At 34.9% G+C, this 17320-nt stretch overlaps 3 protein-coding genes across 3 annotated transcripts; 2 read left to right on the top strand and 1 right to left on the bottom strand.

The window, feature by feature from the left end:
• Nucleotides 1–8473: 8473 nt before the first annotated feature.
• Nucleotides 8474–9007, bottom strand: LOC113777012. The gene is made up of 2 exons (XM_027322062.1): nucleotides 8846–9007; nucleotides 8474–8803 (listed from the first exon to the last, which is right to left on the bottom strand). Exons 1-2 carry the CDS (start codon nucleotides 9005–9007, stop codon nucleotides 8474–8476), a joined length of 492 nt encoding a protein of 163 aa, XP_027177863.1.
• A 1471-nt stretch (nucleotides 9008–10478) lies between these two features.
• LOC113777011 (putative pentatricopeptide repeat-containing protein At1g12700, mitochondrial) lies at nucleotides 10479–11834 on the top strand. Its single transcript, XM_027322061.1, has one exon. It carries the CDS (start codon nucleotides 10479–10481, stop codon nucleotides 11832–11834), a length of 1356 nt encoding a protein of 451 aa, XP_027177862.1.
• LOC113777010 (pentatricopeptide repeat-containing protein At3g22470, mitochondrial-like) lies at nucleotides 11831–12397 on the top strand. The gene has a single exon (XM_027322060.1). It carries the CDS (start codon nucleotides 11831–11833, stop codon nucleotides 12395–12397), a length of 567 nt encoding a protein of 188 aa, XP_027177861.1.
• The last annotated feature ends 4923 nt before the right edge of the window (nucleotides 12398–17320 follow it).

Raw genomic sequence — 17320 nt, 5'->3', positions numbered from 1 at the left:
AAATTTTTTCGTCCCTTACATTTCACAAAATGAATTTTTTCATCCTTCACATTTTTCAAAATAAATTTTTTCATCTTTTATTGATCATGTGTGTGAATAATTTTTTTTTAAATCCATGTATGTATCTATTTGATTTCAACTGAACAGTATGAATAGCATGTGAAATCAAATAGAGATATATTACATACTATTCGTAATGCTCAAGTAAAATCAAATAGATATATACATGGGTTTAAAAAAATTGTTAGTTTTTCACTTATATTCATTTCTTTTACTCAAAATTTGAAAATAAAGAAGACATTTAATCCTAAATATTATCTAGTGTTTATATCGAATTAAATTTGAATAGAAAAAATAAACAAAAGAAAAGTATGACAAAAAGATATAAGTGATTGGCATTTTCAAATTTTAAGACAATCACAAGGCAAGTAATTCAACTGTTGGTCTTAAAAGTGTCGAGTAGAAATTTCATATTTAAAATTTGTTAGTATAATTATAGAATTCGAGTTAGAACCCATTAATTAGGTGACCTTATTATACAATTCAATAAATAAATTATTACCAAAAGAGAAATGTCACAAATATTGAATAGGTTCAAATGGTGAAATCATATAAATATATACATGAGTTTCAAACAAAATTATTAGTTTTAAACTCCTATATATATCGATTGAATAGCATGTGTATAACTACGATTAGCATGTGTAAATGAAATTCAATAAAGATAAATTACATGTTACTCGTACTGTTCAAGTAAAATCAAATAAACATATACGTGGGTTTATAGAAAAAAACTATTCATACGCATGATCAATGAGGGATGAAAAAGTTCATTTTGAAAAATGTGAGGGATGGAAATTTTCATTTTTTGAAATGTGAGGAACGAAACAATTCATTTTGTAAAATGTTAGGGACGAAAAAATTCATTTTGTGAAATGTGAGGGACTATAAATCAGATTATGTAAAAATTTGATTTGACAATTTTGTCCTTAAAAAATGATCACATGCAAGTCACATGGTGGTTTCCGGCCGAAAACTAGTCAAAAACCTAGGTAGGGACCAAATTTGGTCAATGTGAATTTGTAAGGGACGTAAAATTATACTTTTAAAAGTGAGGGACAAAAAAAGCCATCTTGTAAAATATGAGAGACGTTTTGAACGATTTTCCCTAAAAATAAACCAATGATGTTTATTTGCAATCGCCTTCAAATTATAAGTGTACATTGTGCAAGAAGGAGATATACAGTTTTGGTTCCTAATATTTGGTACCTATGTGATTTTAATCCTTGATGTTTCAGCGAAAGCAAATATAATCTATAATATTTGGCATTAAGTGTGGCTTCTTTTTTAGTCCCTATGGTTTCATCAAAAACAAATCTAAGCCTTAATGTTTCTAATTTGAAGTAGATTTAGAACAATTGATGGAAATTCACAATTACTAAGGGGATCAACCATGTACAATCACGAATTTATTAAAATCATTTTTTTTAAAAAGAAGCAAAACAGGGGTTAACATTGAACAAAAAATAATTCACGCAATGGTACACGAGTAACTAATCAACCAAAAATTCTAAAAAAGAGAAAATTTATCAAACTATGTGCAAAAGTTAGCAATAGACTATTATAGGTTATTTTGCTTCGGAACAGTGGTCATAGAGAATGAAAATGAATTCTAAATTGATGAATTGAGTGCTCCAACTCATTTTAATGTTGTAATTTAACAAATTTCTTTTTTTCCCCCTATCTTTTACTAGTTAATTTATTAGTACATGGGTTATTAGTTCTTAATCTTGTTTAAAGTTAGATGGGATTTTGTTTCCATGGAACTAAAAGAATAGAATAGGTCCATATTTCTAGTAAATCAAAGTCATCATTTAATAGCTATTTCGCTTCAATTTTTTTTTGTACCAATAAAAAATTAAAGATTTAGTAACGATTTGAAACCTAACTTTCTATCTTCATCCATTGACCCTTTACTCATACTTATGGGAGTATTATCCATATGGTGTGCATTTACCACCACTTCTTATTATTCATGAAAATCTTTACCCTTTAAAAAACATTAATATAATCATCATGCTAGCTGTCTATATTTCCTAACCTAATGTAGGCTTAAAAAATGTGTCTAAATATAGTATTATTTGAAATAATTGTTGTAGTATTTTTTATAATCAAATGCATATGAGATAAATATGCAATTGGAAATATGAAAAGATAGTTGAAAAACGTCACCATGTAAGCCGAATGCATTACCTCAAAACGAAAAGCAACAGCGCTTTAAAATTCACCTGAAAAAATTCCACATGTAAATTCGTTCACCTTGTGATTGTGAACACTAGTACTTTGTAAACAAAGTTACCCCACTAGTGTGCAAAATGGGATGTTGAATATATGATCAATTATATTCTTAATGAAATGTAATTACTTTCGAAGTGTTTTGTTACATAAAGTTTAAAAGTGTTTTCACCTATAGGATCATAGAACTGGTGCCGCTTCTAGCAAATGTATGATTTACTTTTGTAAATGATCATGAAACTAGGATCGAGCACATGGCTGGTAATAGTGCTAAATTTTTGTGAATTGATCAAATGTTTAAATGCCATGTATATGGTATTTCTTGGCTAAGTTATAAATCTTGGTTTAATATTTTAAAAACAACCATGATTTGATTAGTTCAAAATGATATACTAACACTAAAAGAAAAGTTTAAATCTAATGATACTTATTTTTATGCATAGTGTTTATGTATGTTAGATTATTTATTTCATTTACAAACTAAGTGGGGGATTGTTGGAATAGTTTGTGAATTGAAATGAAAATAAAGCTTGTTAAATTCAGAATATTGGACAAAAAAAACTTAATGTAGCCTCTTGATGACCATTGTAGTGAGGAAATGGTTTTGGCATTTTCATTAAAGGAGACTAATTACAACCTCTTGATAATTATTATAGTGAGAAAACAGTTTTGGTATTTTTTTCCCATTAAAGGAAACTAAAGCAGCCTCTTGATGATCATTGAAGTGAGGAAATTGTGGTTTTTTAGTTTTGATGTCTTTTGGATTGTCTTTTCTATATAAATGACAAGTTTTTAATAAAACAAACTAACTTAACTATTTTGATCATTTCTTAGTAAAAGATCTTTTGGTTTTGCTGTCAAAGGCTCTTCATTCTTGTTGTATCCTAAGGGTATATTGTTTTAACCCATAAGCAAACTATTAAATGTATTGGAGGCAATAAATACCTTAAGAATAGTATTGTATACACCTCAAAAATCATCAACAAATCTCCTATTTTTGCGAAATTTGTTAGTGAAGTTTTTGCACTGTTCTATTCTCTTGTTTTATTTTCTTAACAATGTGCATGTGATATAAGATAAAGAATTATTTCAAAATAGGACAAAAAAAGGCATATGTTTTATTAAGTATGTCAACTAAAACATTTTATATTTTTTATTATAAAATAGAAAATGAGAACATAATGGTGTTGGGAGGACAAGAAAGTCTAGTAAGTGTGGTGTTTAATTTAATGTGATAATTGAACATAGAGATAGAGATGTTGAGTTACAATTAATAGGTAACAAAAAAAATATTTGGTTACATTTTTTTTTTAAAGAGGAAAAAACCTGAAGAGCCCTTAAACTATTGTCTTTGTCATCTTTTGGCCCCCCATCTAAAATTTGTTTCCGATTGATCCTTAAACAATTAAAAATGTATACTTTGAGGAATTCTGATGACTTTAACCACAAATCTGATCGGAATTAAAGGGCATTTTTGTCCGTTCATGTTTGAACCCTCGGGACCAGCAACTAAAGAGCGTAAAAAGAGATTGAAAGATGCAACTCTTCAATTCTTAAGCAAGCGAAAATCGAAGCAACGGAAATCCTTTCCAAAAATCGAGTTTTGCCGATAACAAAAACCCATTTCTTGTTGAAATTTCATCTAAAGTATAAGAATGGCTAGATAATCTTTCAATTATAGCTATTGAAGGTTGCATGGGAGAAATTCTGCATTGAAAGCTACGGATGGACAGAGAAAGGGAATGGATGATCAGAAGGAGGGATGCATATTTTGACCCATATCTCGTATACGGTAATGTGCCTCTTGATTTGTAAGCTTATATCGTTGGGGTTTGTGTGTGTAATTGTTGTGTTATTATTGAACGATTTAGGGGTTGTTAAAGAATTAGATGTTGGTTGATAGGGGTTTAGATATAGTGGAGTTTAATTAAATTAATTGGGTGGAAACAAGGTCTGAGAGTTTTGTCCTGTTGGTAGGTTGCATGGGGTCCTACTATATTTGTGGTCCATTATTAGTTTACTAAAAATAGTAATTTAATGAAATTTCTGGTATAGAGTTTGACAAAAAATAGTTGATGTTGCATGGGCAATTGTTTATTTAGCAATTTTGCTGCTTATTTTTACTACTCTATGAATATAGTGAATTTTGACTTTAATTTGATACATGATTGTGCAAAACATGGGAGTGAATATTTTACTATTAGATTGCACTATATGGGCAAGTTTAATGGTTCAGATCACAGATTTTATACTGGTGGTGAAGTTGATCATATAGATTTGTGTGATGGTGATAGAATGTCAGTGCTTGAGATTAATGCAATGTTAAAAAAACTGGGGTATAGGGAAGAGGAAGCTGTGTTGTACTATTACCTTGAGCCGACAAGTGTTCTACCTGATGGACTGAGGCAATTGCAAACTGATGAACATGTTAACCAGTTCTGTAGTTGGGTACAGGAATACAAGGTGATGGAAGTTTACTGTGACCATAAGAGCATTGAAGAGGTATTGAAAATGCAATTCAATGAGCCTGTAGAGACACATGCAGCACTACCAAAATCTGATGTTTTGATAGAAGAAATAGATGATGAGGACAGAGTTATAGAGGAGCCTTGTACTGATATGGTATTAACTAAAAAGCCTTTGAATGCTGGAACTCAAAACCAAAAAAAAAGTGGTGCAAGTATAAGTGAAAATTTAACAGAAAAACAGGTGCAAAAAGACATTCTTAATGAAAAGATTCCAACCTCACAGGCTGAAATTAAAGATGGCAAACAAAAGACAACAACTAAAACAGTGGGAGGGGTAGGCACTAGTAAGGGTAGAGACAATGATGCTGCTGATGACACGAGCAGCAGCTCAGATAATGAGCAATTCAGTGCTGATGATAATTTCTGCAAAGATGACTTGATGTTTGAGGATGCAGGCAATATAGATGAAACAGAAAATGACCAGCAATCTGTGGGAGGCCAGCAGCAGGAGCATGAAGATGTGACTGGAACTTCTCACATTCCTACCCAACAATCACAAAAGAAAGGCAGAAAAAATAAAGCAAGACAGCCTGCAACTTTTGGTTCAAAAACTATAGATGTTGGAGCTGCATTTGATGGGGACAAAATAGATGATCAACTAGATAGTGGGGAAGAGTCATCTGAGGAAAGGGGAGGACATATGCCCAAATTCATTGACTTTATCCCAGAGAGGGACATGAAAAATCCAAGGTTCTTTAAAGGGCAAAAATTTGCTGATAGCAGGGAGTTCAAAGAAGCTCTTAAAAACTATGCAATTGTTAATGGTAAACCTGTGAAGCCTTGCAAAAATGAGAGAAAAAGAGTTAGAGCAAAATGTAAGCCCCCCTGTAGGTGGTTTGTTTTTGCCTCAACAGTAAATTGTCTAGGCACAAATGACTTAGTGGTGAAGTCAATCTATGATAAGCATGAAAACTGTGGCCATGCTTGGAAGAATAGAGCTATTACCTCAAAGTGGTTGGCAAATAGGTATGAAGAGAGGTACAGGTCCAACCTACAACTGCCTGTGAAAGAGTTAATACAAACAGTTGATGAAGAGTATAAGTCCAAAATCACTAGAGCAGTGGCATATAAAGCAAGAGCACTAACTACTCAAACTGTGAAGGGTTCAGCTGAAGAACAGTACAAACTTTTGGGTAGGTACTCTGAGGAGCTTAAAAAGACTCATCCAGGTACAACGACTGAAATTATGTTCGCTCCATTCAGAAAACCTGGTGGTAATCCAACATTCATGCGATTCTATTGCTGTTTGGGGCCACTTAAGAGGGGATTTTTTAGTGGTTGCAGGCCACTAATAGGTCTTGATGGTTGTCATATTAAAGGAACTCATCATGGTCAATTACTAACAGCTATGGGTGTTGACCCTAACAATGGATGGTGACCCATTGCATGGGCAGTTGTTGAAAAAGAAGCTGGAGAGCAATGGAGATGGTTCCTTCAACTCCTTGCTGATGACCTAAATATTGACAATCAACATCATTACACCTTCATTTCTGATCAACAAAAGGTAAGAATATCAATATAGTTTGAGTGTTAACAATTGTTCCAATAGAAACGATATTTTTCATATTTATCAGTTTGAGTGTTGACTCATGTTTTTTTACCTTTGTAAAGGGATTGGACAGAGCTATGTCTGAGATACTTCCTGGGAGTGAGCATAGATATTGTGTACAACATATGTACAGAAATTTTAAAAAGAAACATCCTGACAAAGCTTTAAAGTCCAAGATGTGGAGTATAGCCACTAGTACAAGTATGGAAGAGTTCAACAAGGCCATGGAAGACATGAAAGATTTTGACTGTGAGGCCTTTAAATAGGTGGAAAAAGCACCTCATGCCAGGCACTGGTGCAAGGCATTTTTTCCAGTCCATACAAAATGTGATATGCTGGTAAACAATATTTGTGAAACCTTCAATGCGTTCATTCTTGAAGCCAGAGACAAACCAATAATGCCAATGCTTGAACAAATAAGAGAGAAGGTGATGCAGAGGATCCAACAAAGAAGAGAAGGGATATCTAAATGGACTGAACCAGTAGGGCCCCTAATCAAGGAATTGATTGAGGATAGAATTAAGCAGGCCTGCCTTTGGGAGCCAATCTGGAATGGTTTGTATGGCTACCAAGTAAAAGGTCCTCGGGCAGCTCAATATGCAGTAGATTTCAGGAAAAACACATGCACTTGCCAACTTTGGAAGATAAGTGGGATTCCTTGTATTCATGCCATTTCTGCAATGCTGGTGTCTGATAGAAATCCAATGCAATTCACAGCCCCATGCTACTCAAGAGAGTTGTTTGCTAAAATTTATGAGAATGTCTTGGAGCCAATTAGTGGGGTCTCGCTTTGGCCTAATTCTGAGCATTTGGAAATGGATCCTCCAATCGCTTGTGTACAACCTGGAAGGCCGAAAAAGGCTAGAAGAAGGGATATAACAGAGGAAAAGGGAAATGGAACCAAGCTCCGCAAGATAGTTGTGATGCACTGTAGAAAATGTGGAGAAACTGGCCACAATGCTGCAACTTGTTCAAGAGATAGAGGGACTGAGCAGCAACAGCAAAGCCAAAATTCAGAAAAGCAACAGTCCAAACGAGTATGAAATTTAAATTTTTACTAACATTGTTTGTACATTAATCCACATATTGATCTGGCCGGATTTACACTTTCAGAGAAGGAGAGGAAAGCAGGGTGTACCTGAATCTTCTCATGCAAATAAAGAGCAGGGACAACAATCTAACCAGCCTACCCAACAGCAGAATCAATCACAAAACAACCAACAACAACAGCCATCTCCACCAACCACCACCCTTCAGTCAGTCAACACAACAGCAAAAGCAACGGCAACCACCCCAAAATCAAGCCTCCAGGACAAAGAAAAACAATACATTGACTGATGCTGAAAAGGGAAGGATAAACTCCAACTATGCTTATCTTGGAAAGCAGCCTCCTTTTACTGTAGGAAGATGCGGCAAAGGTAGATCCACAAGAAGTGGTACTCAAAATCAAAGTGAAAGTGCTGGTGGAAGAGGAAGAGGAAGTGGGAATCCAAATCAAGATGAAGTTGCTAGTACAGGAGGAAGAAGAAATGTCAATCCAACTCAAAGTGAGGGTGCTGGTGCAAGAGGAAGAGGAAGAGGATGTGTGCCTTCATCTTCAACTAACTATTAGATTTGTAGCGTAGTCAATGGCATTGGATGCCCTTTTACTTTTGCTTTCAGAACATGACTTGTCTCGTGCTATGTCGAGTATGAAAATGACTTGTTTTTTTGGTGGTTTATTCGTAGATGTCATACAATTGGATCACCTTTTGTTTGTTAATTAAGTGGCTTGACTCTTGGTATTAATGATGTAATTATATGTTGGCAGTTGATATTTAATCAAAAAGGTTTTGGTTTCGCTATGTTCTATCATAATCCAGTTTTACACTATTCTAGCTTTTCCATTGTTAAACATGTTAAAATGAACACGTCAAACGGACCATTGTTCCAATTGTATATTGCTCACAAAAACAGAACAAACCAATATGATGCGATCATTAAAGCAAAACATGCTTTTCCAATACGTTCTGTGTCCAATTAAAGCAAAACATGCTTTTCCATTCACCCATGAACTACATTTGTACATTACATTCCAGTTCCACTTTCTTCATTCCTTTGCTTATAATACATCTTTTTGGGGTAATTGCAATAGATCGTTATTTCCTAAATTTCCAAACACCCAGACTGCAAATCCTGCTAACACAAAGCCATAGGTGATTGCAAGAGCTGCAGCAAACTTCCTCTCCCTTGATGCATGTTGTTGCATCATAATTTCCAACCTTCGAACTTTTGTCTGCAATTTTGCTGCTTTGCACTCCCACTTTTGTGCAGACTCTTCAGCATTTGTGAGCTGTTTCTCCATTTGATTGATTCGCCGAAGCAACCCAGGTATAATCTCCACTGAACGCGGACACATTTCTTCATCTATCCATTTCCAATACTTGCATCCCTAACCCAAATTCATAACAAACAGCAATTACTAACAACTTACCTGAGCAATTACTAACAACTTCACTAAATTACTGCTATCCATTACCTGAACAACTGGACATTCCGCATATCTTCGACCTGGATTTCGTGGAGTCCATGACGTTTTCAGAATGGTACTCAATCCGCAGCCACACATTGGAGGTATTGGATTTGATCTTGGCATCTTCCAGCTCCCAAAGCTTCCAATGTTATACGTGCAAGAAAACCCTAAATTTTCTTTCTTTTGCAAAAGAAGAAGATGAAATTTCAACAAATGGGCAAAACTCGATTTTTGGAAAGGATTTCCGTTGCTTCGATTTTGGCTTGCTTAAGAATTGAAGAGTTGCATCTTTCAATCTCTTTTTACACTCCTTAGTTGCTGGTCCCGAGGGTTCAAACATGAACGGACAAAAATGCCCTTTAATTCCGATCAGATTTGTGGTTAAAGTCATCAGAAGTCCTCAAAGTATACATTTTTAATTGTTTAAGGATCAATCGGAAACAAATTTTAGATGGGAGGCCAAAAGATGACAAAGACAATAGTTTAAGGGCTCCTCAGGTTTTTTCCTCTTTTTTAAACACCATAACTGGTGGAGAGTTTGCTATAGTAGAGATTTTATGGCCAACTTTGCTAAGCATCATTATTGATCTGCATGGGGTTAAAATACTTTCGGCTACCTACTGGTAATTTGCTTTTGAATGTGAAAAAAAACAATAGATAGACACAGAGAGATGTTACATTTGTTTTTCTGAACTAAGAAACTGTATTTTATACAATCAAAAATGGAAAACCACATACTCCTTTTTTTTTCCTTTTTTGCTCTTTTCTCTTAAACATGTAAGTTATATATCTAACGATGCAAAACGATTTTGGTTCAACAATTTAAGCCAGAACTCTAGTATGTGTGGATATGTTTGTGTGTATGTATGTATGTAAATTATACAATATGCAACTGATAAATTTCTTTTTTATTAGGTGACACATTTTGTTGAAATTAATCGATGGGATGTTTGGATATTACTTATTTCATGTTACAACCAACAAAAAAAAATGGTTTAATTGTATTTTCCGTCCTCAACGAAAATTTTGTAAAACTTTCTCTCCATTAACAACCCTATATCCTTTACATCAATATTTGGATTGTTTAAATGAAATTGCAATTATAATGGTTGCTTGCTTGGGTTGATGTGTATTTGTGTGGTAAATACAAATCCTCCCTTACAAACAAATTCAACTCTAACAACAATATATTTTTGTAAGTATTACTTCCTCAAACCTCCACTAAATGGTTGGTTGAACTTCTATATTTTTTTTAATAAATAAATTTTTTATTTATAATTTTTTCCACTTTATCTAATCTTCCCCCATTAGACTTTTACAAGCGAAGTATTTAAATTTATACCATTTTTTATTACCGATAAAGCACAAAAACAATTTTCGTTCCACTTTGCAAAAACTATAAATACTAGTCTGATTCATAGATTTCACCCATGAAAATTTGAAAAGCTACACAGGAGGTAAAAAGTAAAAAGAAAGAAAGAAAGAAAGCAAATCAGAGGGGATGATATCGTCTTGGTGAAACTAATTTTACCAATTGCAAAGCCGTTAAACAATTAACACGTGATTAATTCTTGAGCTGTAGAAGCAGAAGATAATGGCGATGCGGAGAAGAGCTTCTTCTGCCATAATTCTTTCCATTGCTCAGTCTCAGGAAGCAGCGGCTTCAGTAGGTACTACTGCTACTGCTAGGTGTACTACTATTGCTTCATTTCTCTCTGCATTCCCAAACCCTAAACCCCAATTAGCTTTTTATTCTGCTAGTAGTGGCAAAGTTAAGAGTTATTCTGGAAAATCTCTGAAGTTTCAACCTGGATTGAGGAATGATATTAATAATGTCGACAGTCTTCATGATGCTCTGAGCTTGTACCGGCAGATGGTCCGGATGAGGCCTCTGCCTTGTGTTATTCAGTTCAATCAATTGTTGGACCGTATTGTTAAGATGAAGAATCATTATGTATCTGCTATTTCCCTTTTTAGAGATATGTGTGTCAAGGGCATTCCTGTTCGTGAGGCCACCCTCAATGTTGTGATTAACTGTTACTGCCTCTTGGGTCGAGTGGATTTGGGGTTTCCTGTGTTGGCTGCTTTCTTGAAGCGTGGTCTTGTCCCTAATGTAGTCACCTTTAATACTCTACTCAAAGGACTCTTTCGAGAACATAGGTTCCCCCAGGGACAAGAATTGTTTAAGAAGATAATATGCGAAAAACTTTGCGAGCCTGATGAAGTTATGTTTCTGATTGTGATAGATGGGCTCTGTAAGGTGGGGAACATTCAAATGGCTATTGAATTCCTAAGAGTCATGGAAAAAAGAAGAAGATGTAAGCCCAACGTTAATGTGTACAGTACAATCATTGACAGCTTGTGCAAGGATAAAATGGTTGATGAAGCTCTTGCCCTCTTGCAGGAGATGATTGAAAAGGGCATTCCCCCAAATGTTGTCACTTACAGTTGTTTGATTCAAGGTCTGTGCAACTTAAGCAGATGGGAGGATGTTCGCAAGATCTTTTCTGAGATGAAGGTTTATAAAATTATTCCAAATGTTATTACTTTCACTATAGTGGTGGATGCACTGTGTAAGGAAGTGCATATAGAAGATGCTGAAGATGTAGTCCAGATCTTGATCCAGCAAGGTCAAAATCCCAATCTGGTCACATACTGTTCCTTAATGGATGGGTACTGTTTACAGAGGCGAATAGATGACGCAAGGAGAGTTTTCAATACCATGGTTGCTAGCGGCCTTACACCTGATCTCCATAGCTATGGTATTCTGATAAATGCCTATTTCAAGAGCAAGAAAGCGGAAGCAGCCATGAATCTCTTTCGAGAGATTCAGCATAAAGGTTTAACACCTAATATTGTTGTTTATACCACTGTCTTGCAGGGGTTATTTTGTTCAGGAAGGTATCTTAGTGCACGAGAATTTTCAACGAGATGCAAGCTTCTGGCATGAAGCCTGATTTTCATACTTACTGTGTGGTGTTGGATGGATTATGCAAGACTGGACATGTCGACGAAGCATTGCAGTTATTCCATGCAATGGAAGCTGATGGAACAAATTTTCACATTGGAATGTACAATATCATGCTTGATGGGTTGTGCAAAAGCAGGAGGCTCAATAGTGCTCGAGAACTTTTCAACAATCTCTCCCTTAAAGGATTGGATCTTGATGTTAGAACATACAACACCATGATTGCTGGTCTGCTTTCAGAAGGTCTGCTCATCGAAGCCAAAGAGCTTGTTAAAAAGATGGAGGGGAAGGGTTGCCTGCCAAATGATTTTACATACAATGTTATACTGCGAGGACTCCTTAAGGGAGGTCATTATGATGATGCGATGGTCTATCATGAAGAAATGGTTCATAGAGGATTCTCGCTGGATGCACATACCTTTTCCATTTTACTTGATTTATCTGCTGAGAATCAGAACAATCCTTCTGTGCTAATGTTGATGCTGAAGATTGATCCCGATAGCAAGAAGTTCATAGATGGGGAACGAAGAGGACCTTCACATTAGTTGCAACATGTTAGTCCTGCCATTTATTTTGGCCTTTGAACTTTAATTTGCTGGAACTAACATTATTTAGGTTCGAATTGGATCCTGTTGTCACTTATCATCTTTGATGCAACTGAGCCTTAGAGGAGATCTCTTGGTCATATTTTGTGAAACACCTCCAAGGTCTTTAGTTTGGTGGAGAAGCCGCATTGCTTAGGGAAGTTCAATTGACAAGTGTGGCAGATCAAAGAAATCTGCTGCTGTTAATTGGACTTGTACCACTTCTTCTGAGAGACTTCTTGTTGATCTTTCCATGGAGAACCTCAGTGTGGCATATCACTTAAATGGTAACTTGTACAGGTTCATTTTGTTCATTATTCATGTGTGTCCGTAATTTAGCTTGCCTGTCAATTTTACTTCGGATAACTAATATTTGATTTTATTGGAAATAAGAAATGAAATGGCATATGCAAATATAGTTTGAGACTTTGAATTTCTAGAGAAGTTTTAAGCTGCATTTCTGTAATTTCGAGAAAACTTTTTCAAAGATAAAATTGTTACTTTTATTTTAATTCCTAAATGGTGCCAAAAGTGCAGCCAGTTCGAAAGTGTAAAAACTTTCTAGACCAGTTTCTTGCTTTGGATTCACAGTTTGAGGTCCCGTAAATAGGCATGGTTATTGATTTGTTTTAATTGCGTTTGAGTAAACCCAAACTTTTAAGTTATTGATTTGTTTTAACTGCATTTGAGTAAACCCAAACTTTTTAAGTATGATCCAAAAAAAGTGTTCTGATCACTTCCCGTTTAATTGTCATTGCTGTACTAAATTATACAGACATTCAGTAGAAGTGTAGCAAAAATATCGTTCTTTTGCAGTAACCTTGAATAGTTCATCCAAGAAACTCTCCGTCCTTTTTTTTAAACAAATCCATGTGTTGTTTAGTTGTTTATTGACAATAGGCTTGATTATTGGATTCTTTAATATTAATAGTTGGTTTTTCCTGAGTTGCAATAATAACTAAAGAATAGGTTTTTATTGCACAGCTGCTATTGGGTCACCATCTGCAATAAAACTAAGAAAAAGAAAAAGTCTTACTGGCACATCAGAATGGTACTAAGATACTTTTTCTAGTCTAGCATATCTATCAATTTTGGTTTTTTAATTCTTGTTCATTTTTGGTGGAACGGGGGAGGAGTGGAATTTGTATTGCAGAGTGTGAAGATTTGACGTCAGCTCAGACTTGATAGAGACAATTTATTAGGTATTGAAACAAATGGAAATAGTTATGATGAATTTTATATGAAAGGAATTGGCTGAAGTGATCAAGACTAATTTTTTAAATCAGGGAAAAATTTTTAACTTCAAACTACGTCTTAGATAACGTTTGTTCAAATTGAATTGTGAGAAAATTAAGAGCAAGTCTTAATTTTAATTTATTTTATTTTATTTCTCAGTGACAAACATTGAATGACAAGACTTGCGTTGAAGTTTTATGTAAGAGATCTGTTTTACAACGGTTCAATTCATGTTCAGTAACTGTCCTGTGGACAACTTAATTATCTTTTCTAATGGCTTTAGAGGAGGATTCCCAATTTTGTGCAGCAACATCCAAATTGTTAGACGCAAAAACTAATCTTTGTTTCTGAATGCAGCAAAGAAGTTTGTGATAAAAGTTTTCTGTAAATGGGATTTTTGTAGTAGCATCTATTCTGTGTGGCTGGTTCAGTTTGTGAAGAATTTCGTCACAATATTCATTCTTACGGTATGCAGTAAATTTGAATTATTTGCTGGAAAGATACTCAGCATAGAATGGAAATAGTGAATGTGTATCTTGAATACCAGTAACCATTATTTGTTTGTCATAAAATTGTTTGACAAGGTATTATTGGTCACTGAGGTGGAATTGAGAGATATTTGTTGTTTTTGCTAGTAATGATTGGGCATGATCTGGAGTGATATGAATGACCTTTCAGTAATTGTAAAGTATCTATTTGTGCCTGTCATAGACCTCAAACCTGGAGAAAAAGGCCTGGACTGACCTACTAGAAAAGAATTTCTTTTGATACAGCGCATGGCCTGGAGTACCTGCATGAGCATTGCAATGGTAAAATTGTTCACCCTGATTTAAAGCCCGGAAACATCCATCTGGATGAAACTTGGAAGCTTTCTTCGGTGGATACAAAATTACCAGATTGCAAGTTGAGTCCAGGGAACTATGGGACACATTGCCCCTGAATAATTGTATGTTCCTGCTGTGGTCTTATCGGTGCATTAATGAAATGGGTAAATACCTTGATTAGTGGTGTTGGAATATTTGAACTAGCTTAATTGATCTCTTTATTTAGCTTTTTTGTCAAAGTTTACGATGTTGTCAAATTGTTATCAGTAATCTTGAGTGATTGCAATTTGCAAACTAATCTTTGTCTTTGGAAGACTTCGTTTCTTCGTTAGTCGATTAGTAGGTCTTGGTTACTGAGTTGGTTGCCTCTAGTTCCAGTTCTAATTAAATTGGAAAGTTTCTTGTAGTGTTTGAGTCGGTTGTCTTACTGTAGTAGATGCTTATATCTAGTGGGGCTGCTGCAATTTTGTCTACACAAGATAGAGCCTTCATGGCACCCACCAAGTTGCATCTGAAGGAAACCCCAATCTAGATGAACTTTGGTCTAACATCCAATCCACAGCCTGCTTTAAGTCCTGAGATACCGGTCCAAGGCATTTGTGAATTGGATTGTATTTGGTTGGTTGTTGGATCATGTTCATCTAAATCTGAGCTGGAATGGATTTGCAATGCTTTTTTGAAGAACTTCGGCATTTCTGCTCGTAAATATGCATCCACTAGTTAAAACTAATTTACTGAATGATCACTTGTCCAGGACATTTGCATGTCTATTGTTTATATTCGCAATGCTGCTTGATCCTTCCTTTTTTGTATTGCTGTCAGTTATAGTTTGTCTTTGACCATGGAAAGGCATATAGTTGTGTGTGATTGTGATGAATGATATTCATCCTGCAAGTTTGGGTGTCCCCCTTATAATGAGAAGAGTTCTAGAAATCTTGATGCATTTCAGTGGTTTATTTATTTTCTTTATTTTCTTATGTTTAAAGGAGGCAAGGGTCATAAATGTGTCATGAAGTTCACTGGTTTCTCCTGGGAATGTCTTGGAGGGTTTGAGTTTCAATCTAAAGGTGATTGTCTGGTTGTCCTTGAAACCCCCGAGTTTTTCCCCATATTTGCAGGAGCTATTGCTTCTCTTCTTCTTTAGAGGATTGAATAACAATTTGACTACCTGTATACTAAGAATGTTTGGCATTCTGGCAACTAGATCTGTTTAACCATTTTTGGAGGCAGTTGCCATATTTCTGAATTCTTAACTTTCCAAGATGGCTGAGTATCTTCAATTGATAAGGCGCAGGAAACATGCAGGCATCAAGTATCATATTTTTTTTAAGCTCAAATAATCGTCATGCTAGTTGTCTATATTTCCCAGCCTAATCATAGGCTTGAAAAATGTGTTTAAATATAGTAATATTTGAAATAATTGTTGTAGTATTTTTTATAATCAAATGCATATGAGATAAATATGTAATTGGAAATATAAAAAGATAGTTGAAAAATGTTGTCATGTAAGCCGAAGGCATTACCTCAAAATGAAAAGCAGCAGTGCTTTAAAATTTACCTGAAAAAACTCCACATATAAATTCGTTCACCTTATGATTGAGAACACTAGTACTTTGTATACAAAGTCATCCCTCTAGTATGTAAAATGGGAGGTTGAATATATGATTAGTTATATTTTTATTGAAATGTAATTGCGTTCGAAGTACTTTGTTACATAAAGTTTGAAAGTGTTTTCACCTATATGATCATAGAAGTGGTGCCACTTCTAGCAAATGTATGATTTACTTTTGTAAATGATCATGAAACTATGATGGAGCACATGGCCGTTAATAGTGCTAAATTTTTGTGAATTGATCAAATGTTTAAATGCCATGTGCGTGGTATTTCTAGGCTAATTTATAAATCTTGGTTTATTGTTTTAAAAATAACCATGATTTGATTAGTTCAAAGTGATATACTAACACTAAAAAGAAAAGTTTAATCTAACGGGATACGGGGCAGGGACGGTCATCAGAAACACAACCGTGAGGACTAGAAATAATCACGTCGACTAGTTTTGGAAAGGTAAAAAAATGACGTCACATAAAATAGTAATGGAAAAAAAATTTGACGCTTTTGACGGACCTCGTCATGAAGCATTAGCTCCGTTTCACAAAATCCCGCTCAAATGAATCATCAAACAAAAAGTTCATTTGCTTTCCCTCCACAATAATTGCCAATTTTCATTCATCCATAACACCAGAAAATGGAAGCAAACAAAGAATACAAGAAAGTGGTTAGAGGCAAAATAAGAAAGTGGTTGAAGGCAGACTAGGTATAAGGGAAAGCAGGGAAAATATAATTGCACTAAGGTATATTATAGCAAGAAAAAGGAAGAAGTAGTGACAGAAGAGCAGAGTTTCGCATCCGGAGAAGAGATAAAGCTGGAAACATCCAGGTAACAAAACAATAATGGTATCACATAACTTTCGAAATTTGACAAGGTCATGGAGCGATGTGAGTAGTTGTTATTGTTGGACAATGTTGTGAATGAATAGGTCAATTGATTTTTAATGGTTTTGGTGGAACGGACTGTTCACTAGTCTCGAATAGAAGAATGTAGGTATTTTGGTGGCCAACATAGGGGAGGATAGGTGAGGAAAATTTAGTGTGCCAAGTGTTTGTAAAATCGTGTGAATGGGATGGAAAATTGCTTGGGTAATAATATAACAAGTTTACTAGTTGTTTTCATGAATTTCTTATAGATTTTGTTGATTAGCAGTGCCTGCGTGCAGATTATACTTTATGTGTGGTTTGTACATATTATTCATGGCAACATACAAAG

Source organism: Coffea eugenioides, chromosome 7 (genome assembly GCF_003713205.1).
Source record: "Coffea eugenioides isolate CCC68of chromosome 7, Ceug_1.0, whole genome shotgun sequence".
In the NCBI taxonomy this organism is placed as follows: Eukaryota; Viridiplantae; Streptophyta; class Magnoliopsida; order Gentianales; family Rubiaceae; genus Coffea; species Coffea eugenioides.
The sequence above is the reverse complement of the archived record's forward strand: the minus strand, read 5'-3'. Positions and strand labels throughout refer to the sequence as shown.